Below are 16,974 nucleotides of genomic sequence, written 5' to 3' on the forward strand. Positions count from 1 at the left end.
CAGGCTCAGCGGCCATGGCTCACGGGCCCAGCCGCTCCGCGGCATGCAGGACCCTCCCGGACCGGGGCACGAACCCGCGTCCCCCACATCGGCAGGCGGACTCCCAACCACTGTGCCACCAGGGAAGCCCTGGCTGACTCTTATTTGTCTTTCTACATGTCTCTGGAAGCCTTTTCCAACGCTCTACAATCATGTATACCTCTTCGTAACATTTGAACTGTATATTTGTTTGATTACCTTTGTTATGTTTTCACCTTTTTTTTTGAGGGCACGATCTTTCTTTTCATATCTTTTCCTATGTCTGTTACAGTGCCAGGCACTTGATAGGGGTTCACTCAATGTATGTAGAATAGATGAAGAGTGGAAGTTTGGAGTCGCCTTTAAAACTGTTCCAGTTAAGAGTTGTGATACATATTCTTGCGCTTCAGGGCTTGCGTCTTGTCTGTAAAGTTATTGGATTACGGGAAATTTGTCTTTTTTAAAGCATGTCCTTAAGAAGAATTATTCTCATATTTCTGATTTTGTTTTCTAAACATGTTGTAGAAATTAAACACAGAGTTTACAACCTTGGAGACCTTGGGCCATGCATTTAAAGTACTTCCTGGAGTGGTTTTGGGCTTCAGAGCTTTAGCACACTTAACTAAATAACAATAACTGTGATGATTCTTTTTCCTTTTTTGTTGCCCATTTGGTGATTTAAGCTGCCAAAAGTCATGTCGAAAAGTGTGCTAATAAAGCAGAGGATCGGGCACGTTGTGGAAAACCAGTTTTGAGGTGTGATAAGGAACTAGGTGGGTGCACTTGTAAGCTGGCACCTAAAGGGAGTTTAAAAATGGCTACGGGGGGCTTCCCTGGTGGCGCAGTGGTTGAGAGTCCGCCTGCCGATGCAGGGGACACGGGTTCGTGCCCCAGTCTGGGAAGATCCCACATGCTGCGAAGTGGCTGGGCCCATGAGCCATGGCCGCTGGCCCTGTGCATCCGGAGCCTGTGCTCCACAACGGGAGAGGCCACAGCAGTGAGAGGCCTGCGTACTGCCAAAAAAAAAAATGGTTATGGAACATTTTGGGTGTTCTTGGAAATGTTTTGCTACGCTGTTCATTGTGTTGAGTTCTGTTGTGTTAACATACCCATAACTTGATAGTTGTACCTTGTGCGTGGTATACATTACTGTTATTTGGATTAATTACTGCTGTTAAGTCTTGACTCATTCATTTATGTGGCTATTTTTTCACTTCTGTGTAGTGATTGACACAGACTGTGGTGCCAAAGATGAATTCTCAGTAAAGGCATTGTAGATAAACTCCCGTTTTACTCAGAAATCATAAGTACAGATTTTTCTTGACTTTAAATGGGGTTGCATCCAGATAACCCGTCGTAAGTTGTCACAAGTTGAAAATACCGTAAGTCAAAAATGCATTTAATACGTACACCTAACTTGCCGAACATCACAGCTTAGCCTAGCCTACCTTAAACGTGCTGAGAACACAGTACCCTGTAGTTGGGCAAAATCACCTAACACAAAGCTTTTTTTTTTTAATTTTTTAAATTTATTTTTGGCTGCATTGGGTCTTCGTTGCTGTGCTCAGGCTTTCTCTAGTTGCGCTGTGCAGGCTTCTCATTGTGCTGGCCTCCACCGCTGCAGAGCACAGGCCCCAGGCACACGGGCTTCAGTAGTTGTGGCTCGCGGAGTCTAGAGCGCAGGCTCAGTAGTTGTGGTGCACGGGCTCAGCCGCTCCGCGGCGTGTGGGATCTTCCCAGACCAGGGCTCGAACCCGTATCCCCTGCATTGGCAGGCGGACTCTTAACCACTGTGCCACCAGGGAAGCCCACAAAGCCTATTTTTAACAAAGAGCTGAATATTTCATATAATGTATTGATACTGTACTGAAAGTGAAAAACAGATTGGTTGTTTGGGTACAGCATGATTTGTAAGTACATCGGTTGTTTGCCCTGCTGATCACGTAGCTGACTGGGAGCTGTGGCCCCCGCCTCTGCCCAGCATCACCAGAGAGTATTGTACCACATATCTCTAGCCCAGGGAGAGATGAAAATTCAAAATTTGAAGTGTGGTTTCTACTGAATGTGTATCACTTTTGCCCCATTGTAAAGTTGAAAAAGCCATCGTAAGTCAGGGACCATCTGTAGTTGAAATCACAAGGTAAACAGGTGAAATTTTTATTTTTAAATACAATTAGATCTTTATTCCTCCTCTCCTTTCCTCTCTTTGTCAATTTAGAAAATCTATTTAAATTATCATTTGGCTGGGAAAAGAAACTAGGAAAGGGGGATGTAAAAGAAACATCTTGAAACTTGTTCAAAACATTTTCTCTGTTATTTCAGATCATAAGCAATACAATTGAAGAGGAAACTTTGATAGCCTTTGGGAGGGACAAGAAATTAAGGGTGACATAGGATGCCAGTTTCATCAGCTTATTGGGTCTTAAAACACAAAAGTGCATGGTGGTTACTCAGAGGGTGAAAACAAACCTGGTGACTGTTTTCTAACAACACATCAGATTTCATATGTAGGCTATGAGTTTTTGATTAAGTAGGTCTGGGGTATCCTGAGAATTTGCATTTCTTACAAGTTCAAGTCCAGGGTGATGTTGATGCTGCTGGTGTGGGGAGCACACTTTGAAGACTGGTTTAGATGACCTTAAATTCTCCTTTAAAGAGAAGCCAGCCACGCTTCCTCATGAAGGTGAAGATCGTTTTTGATGTCTGTTATGGAAAAATTATGTCTTGGTATTTTGAAGTGAGCTTAAGAGAAGTAAGTGGTCAACGTTCTAGGAACCATGTTTTTAATCCAGAGCTGGCATTAGAGGTGATTCCTTAATTAATAAATATGTTGTGTGAAGTATAGGAATTGATAAATTGGGGGACCATATCAACTAAACTGGTTTATTTTTTACGTCCTAAAATCAGCAGTTATCTTGCATTACTAACACTTGGCTTGAATTTCAGACGTTTATTTTAAAAACCTATTTCTTTGCAACGTAAGTTAGAGAGACAGAACCAGGTCTTAAAATCAGTGGACCAACATTCCAGTAAAATGTTGGCAAAGAACATGAACAGGTAATTTATGAAAGAACTGCAAATTAAGTTAGGAAGTGTGGGAAATGTATACAACCTTCCCATTATTTGAATAAATACAAAACAAGGTAACATTTTTTTGCAAGTAAAAAATTAAAGATTAAAAAAAATTTTTTGGTGAGGCTGGGAAGTGGGCATTTTCACAGACCCTTGGGTGGGTGGTGTGTAAGTTGATTTAAATTTTCCAAAGGCCATCACGGCAGTTGGTAGCAAATGCCTTTAAAATATTTGTATCCTGTTCCCCAACAATTTAATTTACAGGAATTTGTGTGATCTGCATGTGAAAATTCTGTGTATGTATATTAATTGCATCGTTATTTTAACAAAAAATGAAATTACCTACGTAGGAATCAGTAAGGAATTGTTAGAAACTATTGAATAGCCGTAAATATTTTGCACCTCTTAAAAATGGTTTGAGATCTCTATCAAGTGGTGGTGGGACTGTAGAATGGTACAACTACTCTGGAAAATAGTTGGTGCAGTTTTTTATAAAACTTACCATATGACCTAGGAATTTCACTCCTGGGCATTTATTCCAGGTCCTGGGCATTTATTCCAGGTAAATGAAAACTGACATTCACACAAAATCTGTTCACAAGTATCCATGGCAGCTTTACTTGCAGTAGCCTGAAACTGGAAACAAAAATGTCCTTCAGTATGTGAATGGTACATCCATACCATGGACTGCTACTCAGCAGTTAAAAAGGAAGAAACTATCAATGCATACAACTGGCATGGATCTCAAAGGGCCCATATGCTGAGGGAAAAAAGTCAGTCTCTAAAGGTCCCCTATTGTAGGATGCCATTAACATTCTTGAAATGACAAAATTACAGAGAGAACAGATTAGTGGTTGTCAGAGGTCAGGGATGGCGGGAAAAGGAGGGAGATGCATGTGACTGGAAAGGGGTAGCGAGAGGGAGGTCTTTGTGGTGATGGAACAGATCTGAATCTTGATTGTAGTGATGGTGTCATCTATCTACACGTGTGATAAGATGGCATAGCACTGTTTACATACGGTATACCAATGTAAATTTCTTGGTTTTGATACTGTACTATAATCAAAAAGATGCAATTTGGGGGAAATTGGGTAAGGGTTATTTGGGACCTTGTACTATTTTTGCCACTTCCTGTGAATCTATAATTATTTCCAAATAAAAATTTAAGAACACATTTAGAAATAATATGTAATATAAGAAAATGCTCTTAATATATTGAAAGAAATCAAGTTACAAAATGATAGTATAATCCCACTTGAAATAATATTTCATACCATTTCACCTAATATACATACCTAGAAGTAATGACTGATCAAAATAGTAATTCTGCTTGGTGGGATGATGGGGTTTTTCTGTATGTGTGCTTTTCTGTGATTTCTGTAGTGTGGATGAGTTGGTATCAGTTTTGCAGTTGGAAAAACCAATTTTCACAATAGGAAATTTTTAAAAAATCTAGTTCTAGAATATTGAAATTTAAATAAGCAAAATCAAATTTTAGATTAAGGGAATTTACAGTTTTGTTTATATTGGTTACACTAACTTAGTATTGAAACAGCTGTTAATATTGGAACATATCTGTATACTCTAAAATATGTTGTGTTTGTAAATTTAAAATTGTTTTGTGCTCTTGTATAATATCGCTTTTATGTGGAATCCAGAAAAATAATGCAGATGAACTTATTTGCAAAGCAGAAATAGAGACAGTGATATAGAGAACAAATGTATGGATACCAAGGGGGAAATGGGGGTGGGATGAATTGGGAGATTGGGATTGACATATATACACTACTATGTATAAAATAGATAACTAATTAGAACCTACTGTATAGCACGGAGATCTCTACTCAGTGCCCTGTGGTGACCTAAATGGGGAAGAAATCCAAAAAAGGGGGGGGATATATGTGTGTGTATATATATAGCTGATTAACTTTGCTGTACAGCAGGAACTAACAAAACATTGTAAAGCACCTATACTCCAATAAATATTAATGAAAAAAATATTAAAACATTTAAGAAGAAAAATGTTTTGTGCTCTATGATTTACAAAATCCTGTATAATATTCTAAATCAGTGTTGCCCAGGAGAAGTATATGCATTATAAGCCACATGTAATTTTAAACTTTCTACTAGCGACAGTAAGAAAGCAAAAAGCAGGTGAAGTTATTTTTTAGAATATATTTTATTTAATCCATTATATCCAAATCACTGTCATTTCAACTTGTAATCAATATTAAATTGCAGTGAGATATTTTACGTTCGTTTTTCATATTAGGTGTTCAGAATACAGTGTGCCTTTCACAGTTACAGCATGAGTCAATTCAGACTAGCCACACTGCAAATGCTCAATAGCCACAGGTGCCTCATGCCTCCCATATTGGAGAGTAGTAGCAGTAGTAGTTGAAAGGGCTTTGGTTGTCAAACCTAAGTTTGAGTAACACCAGCTCTGTCATTTGCTAACCTTGTAACCTTGGGTATGTTACTTTAACTTGTGCTTTAGTTTTTCAGTTATGGATAATAACTTCTCTGTAGGAGTACTCTAAGGATTAAATGAGTGAATGTATATAGCATGGCTGGCACAGGACCTGGCACAGAATACGTACTGTAAACAATATATAACTGATGGTAATGTTATTATTCCAATAGATTGTGTATTGATTGAATGACTAATCATTCTAAAGGCACAACTGATTTCTTAATAATATTACTAGTGAATAAATATGTAAGGAGTATATGAGATAACCTTTGTTTCCCAGAATTAAAGTTTTGGGCCCTAACTTTAAAGTTATGACTGAATGAATGGACAAATATTTGAGCACTTATGTGCAAAATATTGGATGAGGCACTTGAACATTTAGACTGTAAGTCGTAAGATGATATCCTCAAATACAGTGTATTTGCATAGTACTTTACATTTTGCATACCAGTTTTTTGTCTGTCTTCCCAGTGCAGTACTCAGAGCAATCCTGAGAGGTAGTTGTTATTCTAGCTTTCACAGTTGAAGAAGCTGAGGCTCAGAAAACTGAAGTAACTTATTTGATTTCCTACCCAGTTAGTAGAATAGAGGAAATAGAAAAATGACTATAATTAAATGGACAAATTAATATGGTACGAAAGTGTTTTAACTGTATTCTTTTGATTCGGAGTTATTCCGTCATTATTATTAGCCTAATGAGGTCACGTGTGATGTAAAAAGTTAATACAAGCCTGTGTAGATTAGGTGATGTATTTTGCTTGTTGTGATGTTTCCCTTTATAAAGTTGAGTGTTTATCATTCTGTTTCTTGGTTAAATATACCCATAAAAATAGGCTAAGAATATGCTATATATGCTGACTGCCTTAAAATCAGATTATTTGAAGTGCTATTCGTCTGAAGTGCTGTTCATTGCTTGACTTACTCAGAAAATTAAACAATTCTTTGAAAGAACATCGCATGCCACCATTAAAAGTCAGTTGTGAGAGGCAGTTTGTGAATGATTGACTCTCCCAGTGCGGTGGTGCAGTGGAAGGCAGTCGTCTCTTGGGCAGAGTCAGGTGCAGCATATATCATCAGGTATTCATTCATTCTTTGTGTTCTAATATGTAGATTCTCCTTTCAGTGTATGCATTGCTGACCTTTTCTCTGGTTTCTTCTTCAATTAAGAATATTGAGGAAGTCACAGGACATCCAATTTGTTGCTGGGTACCCTGGGACAGAATGTGTGACAGTAAACTATCAAGTCATCTTGACACAAGTACTTTTGGTGTGCATCGTTGAAGCATATTTATAAGAAGGGAAGTTATGTTTTGGTGCTCAGGACCGAGTGATGACAGGGGGAGGTAGGTGGAATGTTCTTTGCCCGTTGGTTTTCTCTCTGCCTTTTCGGATAGTTTTACTTTGGCTCAGCATGATTTGCCTGACGGTGCCGCTCTTCCTGTCTATATAGCCTTTACCCTTATATAGTTAAGGGCTGTAAATCCTACACAAAGAACTCATCAGAACTCCTACGAAAGACTCCTCATTTCTGATCTTGGTGATTCTTACAACGTGAAATTCTGCTTTGGTCTTTTTTTTTTTTTCTTTATTGAAGAATTGTGAGGTTTGTGGAATGTAGCTATCCTGATTGACTATGGGAATGAAGTTTGATGTAATCATGTTTCAGAGATTTCTACTATTTTGGCAGGGGCAATCTTAATGCCTAGGATTTCTTTAAAGTTTCACTATACACGACGTCCGCTACTACAATTATATGTATTTTAAAAATAATGTATTGTAAAATATATATGTACAGATTTGTGTGCTAGGTTGGAATGTAAAACTGTGGGTTGCAGTTAACACTTGAAATTCCCTGAAATTCACAGAACTAGATGATGTCTATGTTTCCTCCAGTTTTGAAATACTGTGATTTATGTCAATTTTGTTAGCTTTTAATATAATGACTCTTGAATATCGTGATGCCAAATAACTTGTCTTAAAATATATAGAAAATAATGTATTTGTAATGTCTTACCCTCCACCCCCAAGATATATGAGTAGATACACATTTCAGAATCTCAAATAGGAAAACTTTATTTGTTAAAACTTTCTGGCATTGTCAACTTAATGTGTAACTAAATAGTTTCCTATTTAAGTTATAGTTAATCTTTTTATTTTTAAATTCTTCAGTTATGGGTTAATAAATCCTTGTCCCTGATTTTCCCAAATAAATTAAGCTCATTGCAGACTGACCAAAACACTAGATTCATTTAATCTCCTATTAAGGATCTTTAAGATAAGGGCTTCGCGACAGAACACCTGGTGTGGAAGATGAATTTTTTTTTTTTAAGCACAGACAGGTGTACTGCAGCCCTAGGGGTATGCTTACTTGGTCTTTATTATATCGTTTAATTAAAAGAAAGACTCTGTAGAATGGATGAACAACAAGGTCCTACTGTATAGCACAGGGGAACTATATTCTTACCTCTTACTGTTGCCTAGGAAATGCCACCTTCTGCTTCTAGACGTAGCTCATGTCAGCTCTTTTGGGAACCCTTTCTTGATTCTTTTTTTCCGTGATCATTGAAGCACTTTGTATGCATCTCTAGCATAGCATAGCATCATTTTTGTACTGAAACTTCTTGTTTGCGTTTGTTGCCCCAAGTTCACATTTGAAGCCCTCATGGGCAGGCACGGTGACATACTGTTATGTCTTCAGAGGCAGGGTCTTCTGTGCTGCTGCTGTTGTATTCTTCATGGTACCCTTTAGAGTGTAATCCATTCTCCTAATCTCTCTTTTAAGAATCCTGTTTCCTTTTTAAAATAATTGTGCTGTATATTGGTTAACCCTCTCTGCAAATGAGTATGTCCATTTAAGAAAGAAAAACACCTTGGTAAATGACTTGGAAATACTGCTAACCCTAATTTACTTCCTCTCTTTAGTTTCTAATTTTACATTTTTGCATAGTCTGTTGTTACTGTTCTGTTGTTACTGTTCAGATATAGGTCCCTTGATTATCTCCCTTTCAAGTTGATACCTGCTTTTCTGCTCACAGCTGAGATGACAATTGATTGCAAAATAGAATTGTTCTGAAGCAGTATCTTTTAAAAAGGTGATCCTTCTCAGGAGAACTCCTAAAGAATGACCTCCTCTTAAATTCCAGTCTGCTTGCTGGCTTAAGGTTTTAGAAACAGAGCTATCTTTAAAGGTTTGTAAAACAGTGACTAGAGGGTCTACGAGACTCAAGAGTATGGCTTAAGGAGGAAAAGGTGGATTAAAATTGACAAGATCGTGAAGTCTTTATTTTTCTTAGAAATTTTGCAGCTACATAGGACTCAGAATGATGGTAATTCTCTTAGCAAAAGGATGTTCAAGAGGTGGGCTAGAGAATTTTTTGAATTGTTTAATAATTTAGGCATGTTGGAATTTTGCCTATTATTTTTCGGGAGTGAAGTCCCAGATCTTTCCCTTTCAGCTGGTACTGTTTTATAAACAAAGCCTCTGAATTGTTAGTATTTTCAGAAATCTTTGATCTAATAATGAATTTCATGTGAGAAGATATTTTTCCTGATGAATTGGGATGTTCTGGTAAAAAAGTGAATTTGTTGCGTTTTAAATAAAACTATTAGCTGTTAATAAGCACTTAATAACTGGAGTGTGAATTTTGAGAATAAACAAATTGTCAGTGAAAATAGAGACTAAGGTTTCTAAATAGATGTTAGTGTAGAAACTTCTGTAAAATCAATACCTAGTTTTAAAGAATATTTACAAGCAAGAAATGTCTTTACAAAATTGAATAAATTTAGTACACAGCAACCAGGCTGATCAGTAGATTGGGAAACTTTTGCTAAACTTAGTATTAGAGTTAATCCTAATACTTAATCAGCTTATGCTAACTTGACGAGTCATTGTGATCCTCTTGTGGTTTTGAGAGGTGTATTTTCAGAATTAATTTTGTTCGTAACTTGCTCACAGAAAATTGGTATAAGGGTATTGCTTTGTTTTTCTCAGTGACCAATAGAATCTTTAAAATGTCCTTTTTAGTTTTGTTTTCCTGTCACTGGAAGTTTGTTTTATTTCCAGTTCAGTGATTTTGTCAAGTAAACAGGTCCTGATTATCTTTTCCTATTCCCCTTTCCTTTATCCAGGCTCTATAGTTTTGTATGAAATACTGCTTTAGAAATTTTTGTTTGTAACTCTTGTTCAAATGTCTATAAAGTAAAATTCAAATTTACAATAGTTTTTATTCTCCACCTTCTTAGTAATAGGCAGTGTGGTGAAGTGGAAAACCTTTCAAAGTCTGACATAATGACATATATATTTTGGATATTTTTGTGTCATTTTAACTTTTCTAACCCTCATGCTAATGAATGAGAGTTTCGATAGGACAGAGCTAACTTCTAACTTTGACTTTATGGTGGTGTCTGCTACTGTGAATTTCATTTTAAAACTCTTTTACCTTTATGTAATTGAGTAAACCTATCCGGATTGTAGAAAGTAAGGTATAGTATGTGGTCTTCTTGTGTTCTTTATATTTTCCTTTAAAGAATAGGCTTTTGGACTTACTGATTGTTCTTTAGGGTCAGAATATTTGTAGTGTGCAGATAAATCAGACTTTTTCTTTAGTTCTGTTCTTGAGGATACAGTTTGACTTTCAGTTTAGCAAATATTTGTGGAATATATTTTATTACCTGTGAATGAACACATTTTTAATTCTTTCCGTTGGCTGTATTTAGAATCATGGCCTCCCCTGCTTCTGCTTTATGAGATGAAGCAAAGGAAGAGCGATGAATGCAGAGCATTAGAGCCAGTTTTCAGTTGTCTTATATGATTTAGGATTTCCTCATCTAACCCCCAAATTCATTTTAGCTTCAACTTTTTTATCATCCCCCCACCCCCCGCAAGAAAAATCCCCAAACAAAACACCAAACAGCAGACCCTGGAATTAGACCACATGAGGCTTCTGGCAAGTGGAAATTGGTATATACTTTTCTTTGCTTACCTCTGGCTTTTCAAGACTCATGGATTCAAAAGTAAGGAAAGAAGTCCCAGCTCTCTGTGTCCAGCCCCATGAGAAGTTTTAGGTGATGTGAAGCAGGGAAGAGCTAACTAGATAACTGACCGTTCAGTAAATTCAGTCTGGCTGTGTTTCGTTCCTTTCATATCTTTTCTTGTGCTGGACATGAAATCGTTTGGATCAGATACTGGTGTGAAGATAAGAAGAGTAGGATTACTCTACTGTAGGGAATGTGAGAAATAGCACAGCGACCCCAAATACACGACACGAAGTTGTAAACAATCTAGATTTATGACCTCTTCCAGTCATCAGGAAAACCACTTTATGCGTTGGTGAAACTCTGGCAGTGCAGATTGTTTCTGAAGAGATGCATGTTATAATTTATAGGGCGTGTTCTCTGTGTGTGTGTGTGTGTGTGTGTGTGTGTGTGTGTGTAATGGTAATGATGGTATTGATGCTAAATTTACAGCTAAAATGTCAGGCTCTGTTGCCAGTTAAAATGACTAGGAATGAAGATAGAATATTTTGAAAATACTTTGAAGCTAGCGAGAAGATAACTCTGCTCTACAAGAGGATCTATTTGTAGCATTTCTAGAATGTATTGTCAAATAGTACTAAACAGCTAGATTTTTTAATCTCCTGATTTTAAAAGATGATAAACAGTAAAACCTGTATAAATTTTGTACACTCATGTATAATTTCTGTATTAACTCTCTGTTACTTAATCCTTTGTATTATTTAAGAGAAACCAAGAAGTATTATACTGCAGTCAGGAAAAAAAAGCACAACATCTTGTCATCTGCGTTTCTTTCTCGGTTTTATTAAGGTATAATCGGCATATAAAAAACGTCACATTTAAAGAGTAAACTGGGAAACCACCACAAAGAAGATAATGATCATATCTATCACTCCTAAAAATTTCCTCTTGCCCCTTCATAATTGCTTTCGCTCCTTTTTGTCTCCAGGCAACCACTAATCTGCTTTCTGTCACTATAGATTAGCTTGCATTTTCTTGAATTTTACACAAATGTAATCATACAGTATGCACTTCTTTGGGTCTGTTTTCTTTCAATCAGCATGCTTATTTTGAGATTCATCCATGTTTATTACTTCTGATTGCTGAGTAATATTCCATTGCATGCGTGTTCTGCTATTTGTTTATCCTTTCATCTGTTGATGGACCTTTCAGTTTCCATTTTCTGGCTCTTACAAACAAAAATCTGCTTTGTACTGTCCTGAACAAGTCTTGGTGTAGATGTATACTTTCACTTCTCTGGAGTACATACCTCAGAGTAGAATCGGTGGGTGTGGTTAATAAACTGCCGGACTTTTTTTTCAAAGTGGTTATATTATTTTAAATTTCCAAAGCAGTGTATGAGAGTTCTGGTTGCTCCACATCTTGCCAGCCTTGATGTGGTCAGTCTTTTTAATGTTAAGAGGGCTTCTGATGGTATCTCATTGCGGTTTTAATTTGTGTTTCCCTAATAACTAATGATGTTGAGCGTGTTTTCATGTGCTTAGTTGCCATCTGTATATTTTCTTTTTATTATCTTTTTTTATGTCTTTCCTCCATTTTAAAATATGGTTGCTTGACTTATGAATTGTGAGAGTTCTTCTAGATTCAGATATATGTTTTGAAAGTGTATTGAAGAGCAGATATACTAATTTTGATGAATTTTAATTTCTTTTTTCTTTTATAATTTTTTGTGTCATTTAAGAAATTTTTCCAAACATCACTAAGATTTTCTCAGATCATCTTCTAGAAGTTTTATAGTTATAATGCCTACATTTCGGTCTTTAGTCTATTTTGGGTTAACATTTGTGTAGAAATTTTGTAAGGGTGAAGTAAGTTGGGGTTTTTTTGTTTTTCATATATGGCTATCCAGTTGTTCTAGCACCATTTATTGAAAAGATTATTCTTTCCTCGTTGAATTGCGTTGGCATCTTTGATGAAAATCAATGGACTGTATGTTTGTCACTCTATTTTTTGTTCCATTGATATATTTGTCTTTCTTTACTACTGTCTTAATTAGTATAGCTTTATAATGTCTTGGAATCAGGGCTTACAGTAGATCCTCACTATCCATGGGGATTGGTTGTAGGATCCCCTTTTGATACCAAAATCCATAGAAGCGCAAGTCCCCTATATAATGTGGCATATTTGCATGTAACCTATGTACATCCTCTTGTGTACTTTAAATCATTTCTATAGTAGTTTTACTATTTAACACAATGTAAATGCTATGTAAATAGTTGACGACATATGGTAAATTCACGTTTTGCTTTTTTGGAATTTTTTTCCCCCAAATATTTTTGCTTGGTTGCATCTGTGGATGTGAAGCCCTTGGATACAGAGGCAGACTGATAAGACTTTTAACTTTACTTTCAAGGTAATTTTCGTTATTCTAGGTCCTTTGCATTATCATATAAATTTTAGAATCAGCTTGTCAATTTCTACAAAAAAGGCTGCTGGGATTGTTGTTTGGATTCGTTGAATCTATAGATAAACTTGGGAAAAAATGGACATCTTAACATTAGATTCCATATTCCAATCCTTGAACATGGTGTAGCTATCCATTTACTTAAATGTTCTCTCAACAGTGTTTTGTGGTTTTCAGTGTGCAAGTCTTGCATATTTTTTGTCAAATTTATCACATTTTTGATGCTGTGTGAATGTTGGTACTTTAAAATTTTCAATTACTGGTTGTTTGTATCTAGTTTATAAAAATACAGGGTTTTTGTTTTGTTTTTTTCAGGTTCTTTAGTTTTTTTCATCGATGGTCTTGTCTATGAATTAAGAGTTTTACTTTTCCAATTTGGATGCCTTGATTTTTTTTTGTTTGTTTTTTCTAACTTGCCTATTGCACTGGTCAGTTGTCCAGTACAATGTTGAATAGAAGTTGTAAGAGTGAAAATCCTTGTATTGTTCCTGATTTTTAAGGAAGTAAAGCATTCAGTCTTTTACCATTAGGTATGGTATTAGTTGGGTTTTCTTTTGGTAGGTTGAGGAAGTTTCTGTTCTGGTTTGCTGAGAGTTTTTATTGGGGAATAGATGTTGGACTTTGTCAAATATAGTTTCCCCCAGGATTTATTAAAACAGTTATACAGGTTTTCATGTGTAATGCTGAATTACATTGGTTGATTTTTGGAATTTTAAACCAACCTTGTATTTCTGAGATAATCTCATTTTGTCATGATGTATTCTCAGGGCAATAATCCATGTTGGATTATTTTGTTAAGGATATTTGCATCTGTGTTCACGAAGGACATTGGTTTGTAGTTTTCTTACCTTATATTTGTTTGGTTTTACATTCAGGCTAACGTGAGTCTCATAGAATGAGTTGGGAAATGTTCCTTCTCTTTAATTTTTTGAAAGAGTTTGTATGGATTTCGTGTTATTTCTTCTTTAAATGTTTGGTAGAATTCACCAGTGAAGCCGTCTGGGCCTGGAGTCTTCTTTATAGGTAGTTTTTAACTACAAATTTTATTTCTTTAAAAGGTATAGGAATATTGAGATTACTTCTTTCTTCTTTCACAAGCTCTGACAGTTTGTGCCTTTCAAGGAATGTAGAACTTTGTCCATTTCACTGAAATAAAGTGGCTTATAATATTCCCATATCATCCTTTTAATATCTGTAGCATCTGTAGAGATGTCACCTCTTTTATTCCTTATTGGTAATTTGTGTTTTCTCCCTTTTTCCTGATGTGTCTAGTTGGGCTTACCAGGATTTTATTGATCTCAATGAGGTTTTGATTTCACTGATTTTTCTTTGTTTCTCTTTTGTATTTCGTTGATTTCTGTTTAGTCTTTACTATTATTATACCTTTCTAGTTTTTTAAGGTATAAATTGAGGTCATTGATTTGAGGGCCTTCTTTTTTAAATATAGGCATTTGATGCTATAAATTTCCCTCTCAAGTACTATTTTAGTTACAACCCATAAAACTTGATAATGTGTTTGCCTTTTCAATCAATCCAAAATACTTTTTTTTCCCCTTTAATTTCTTTTTGACTGATGCATTATTTAGAATTATGTGTGTGAGGATTTTCCAGATATCCTTCTCTATGACTTCTGGTTTAATTATCTCAATTTTGTTATTAGGGTGTCTAAACATTTAGAATAATGTCTTTTTGACAAATTGAGTTCTTTGTCATTGTGAAATGACCTTATTTATCCGTGGTAATTTATTGCTCTGTTACCTACTTTGTCATATATTAATATAGTAACTCCAGCTTTCTTTTGACTAGGGCTAGCGTGGCATACCCTTTCCCATATTTGTATCTTTATTTGACGTGGGTTTCTTACAGGCAGTATGTAGTTGGGTTTAGTTTTTTGATCAGATATCACAACGTTGCCTTTTTAATTGTGGTGTTAAGGCCATTTACATTTAATGTGATTATTGGTATTATTGGTTTTAAATCTACTGTCTTACTATTTTTTTTCCCACCTATTCTTTTTTTTTTTATTTTATTATTTATTTTTGCCTGTGTTGGGTCTTTGTTGCTGCACGCGGGCTTTCTGTAGTTGCACCAAGTGGGGGCTACTTTTCCTTGGTGCCTAGGCTTTTCATTGCAGTGGCTTCTCTTGTTGCAGAGCATGGGCTCTAGGTGCGGGCTTGAGTACTTGCAGCACGCAGGCTCAGTAGTTGTGGTTCGCAGGCTCTAGAGTGCAGGCTCAGTAGTTGTGGCACATGGGCTTAGTTGCTCTGCGGCACGTGGGATCCTCCCGGACCAGGGATCGACACTCCCTGCGTTGGCAGACGGGTTCTTAACCACTGTGTCACCAGGGAAGTCCCTTCCCACCTATTCTTGATTCTTCGTTCCCCCTCTTCTTTTGGCTTGAGGTTTTTTTGTTTGTTTGCTTGTTTGCTTTTTTTTATTTCACGTATGTCCTTTCTTACCTTTTCAGCTATTACTCCTCGGTTGTTGTTGCTTTAGTGTATATACATCTTTTAATTTAGTTTACCTTTGAGTCATATTACACTTCTTTATATATAGTATAAGAACCTTATTGTAGTAGCCTTTTTCCTGCACCTAGCCTTTACACTATTATTGTCATAGATTTACTTCTGCATATGTTGTAGGCTGCCACAATTAACTTTTGCTTTAATTTGTCAAGTTACCTTTTAAAGAGATTTGAAAATATAACGAGAAGTCTTTTATATTTTCCCAACATATATTTTTGGTGCTGTTCATTCCTTTCTGTAGATCCAGATTTCCATGTGGTAATATTTTCCTTCTGCCTGAAGGACTTCCTTTAACATTTCTTGTTAGTGCAGGTCTGCTGGTGATTGATTCATGTTATAGTCCATAAACAGTTATTACGATCTTCGACTTCCAACATTTATGTTGTCTTTGGAAGTCTGTGGTTTGGTGTGCTTGACAGGTAGACTTCTTATTTGAAATGAGGGGGTTCGGGGCGTGAACTTTCTTTCTCTTGACATATGTTTCCGTTCTTCAACCCATCTAACTTCCCCCGGTGGGAAGTATGTATGTAAGAGTGATTGGTGTTTTTTTAAGTTGCCATCTGTATCACATCCATAGCACTTCCTTTCCCTTTGTAAGATGTCCTTTGTTTTTAGAATCCTTTCATATTGATTATTCGTCTTGATGACTTTCTCTATAGATAATTGTGGAGCAGCTGGAATACTTTGACAGAGGTAGAATGCTTTACATGTCTTTTAGAAGCTTATCTGATTGGTTGTACATTTCTATGCATTAGAAACATACTGTCTAGTGATGTGGAACAGCCAGTCATCTTGTCTTGCAGAGTTGAGGTTTGATGAAGCTGGTTACATGAGGCTCTCAGAAGGCCATCTAGAAGGACATGATGAAAAGAGTTTTTGAAGGGAAAACTGCAATGATAAAATATTTTAGAGAAAATACTTAAGAAAATATATGAGAATTTTTTTAAAATCTGGTTTATTGAGGTATTTGTATATAGTAGTATCAAACCTTTTCATGTATTAGGTCTGAACTTGGTCTTTTAATTACAAACAAGGAAAAGAATATTTCCTCATCCTAAAAGTACCACTTGGCATTCACGTCAGCAGTGTAGGAATTCCATTTCTGTGCATCCTTATCCTTCTCAGTACAACTCGTATTGCCAGTTGCTGTTTTGTGTAGTAGGTTGTAGTGGTACCACATTGTAGTTTTTATTTTCATTTCCCTAATGAATAATGATAAGCCTCTTTTCATTTGCTTATGTAACTCACCCATATATCTTTGTGAAATGAGTTTAGGGTTTTTTTGCCCATTTTAAAATGTTTTGTTTCTTTGTTATTTAGCTTTTAGAGTTTTTCATGTATCCTGGATAGCAGTTCTTTATCAGATATGTGTCTTGCAAATGTTTTTTCCTAGTCTGTGGCTTTATATTTTCCTAATAGTGTCCTTCAGCGGGGAGGGAGAATTGGAA

At 36.1% G+C, this 16,974-nt stretch overlaps 1 protein-coding gene across 2 annotated transcripts in view; it reads left to right on the forward strand.

Moving 5' to 3' along the window:
• RYBP (RING1 and YY1 binding protein) overlaps positions 1-16,974 on the forward strand; it is a 78,476-nt gene that overhangs the window by 11,145 nt on the left and 50,357 nt on the right. The window contains exon 2 of one of the 2 annotated variants that reach the window (XM_028478509.2): positions 6,731-6,906. The exons of the other annotated variant lie outside the window; for it this stretch is intronic. Within the exon in view, the coding sequence (XP_028334310.1) occupies positions 6,869-6,906 (38 nt within the window). The 5' untranslated portion in view covers positions 6,731-6,868. The remainder of the gene's footprint in view (positions 1-6,730; positions 6,907-16,974) is intronic. 2 annotated transcript variants of the gene reach the window in all.

Source organism: Physeter macrocephalus, chromosome 18 (genome assembly GCF_002837175.3).
Source record: "Physeter macrocephalus isolate SW-GA chromosome 18, ASM283717v5, whole genome shotgun sequence".
Lineage (NCBI taxonomy): Eukaryota > Metazoa > Chordata > Mammalia > Artiodactyla > Physeteridae > Physeter > Physeter macrocephalus.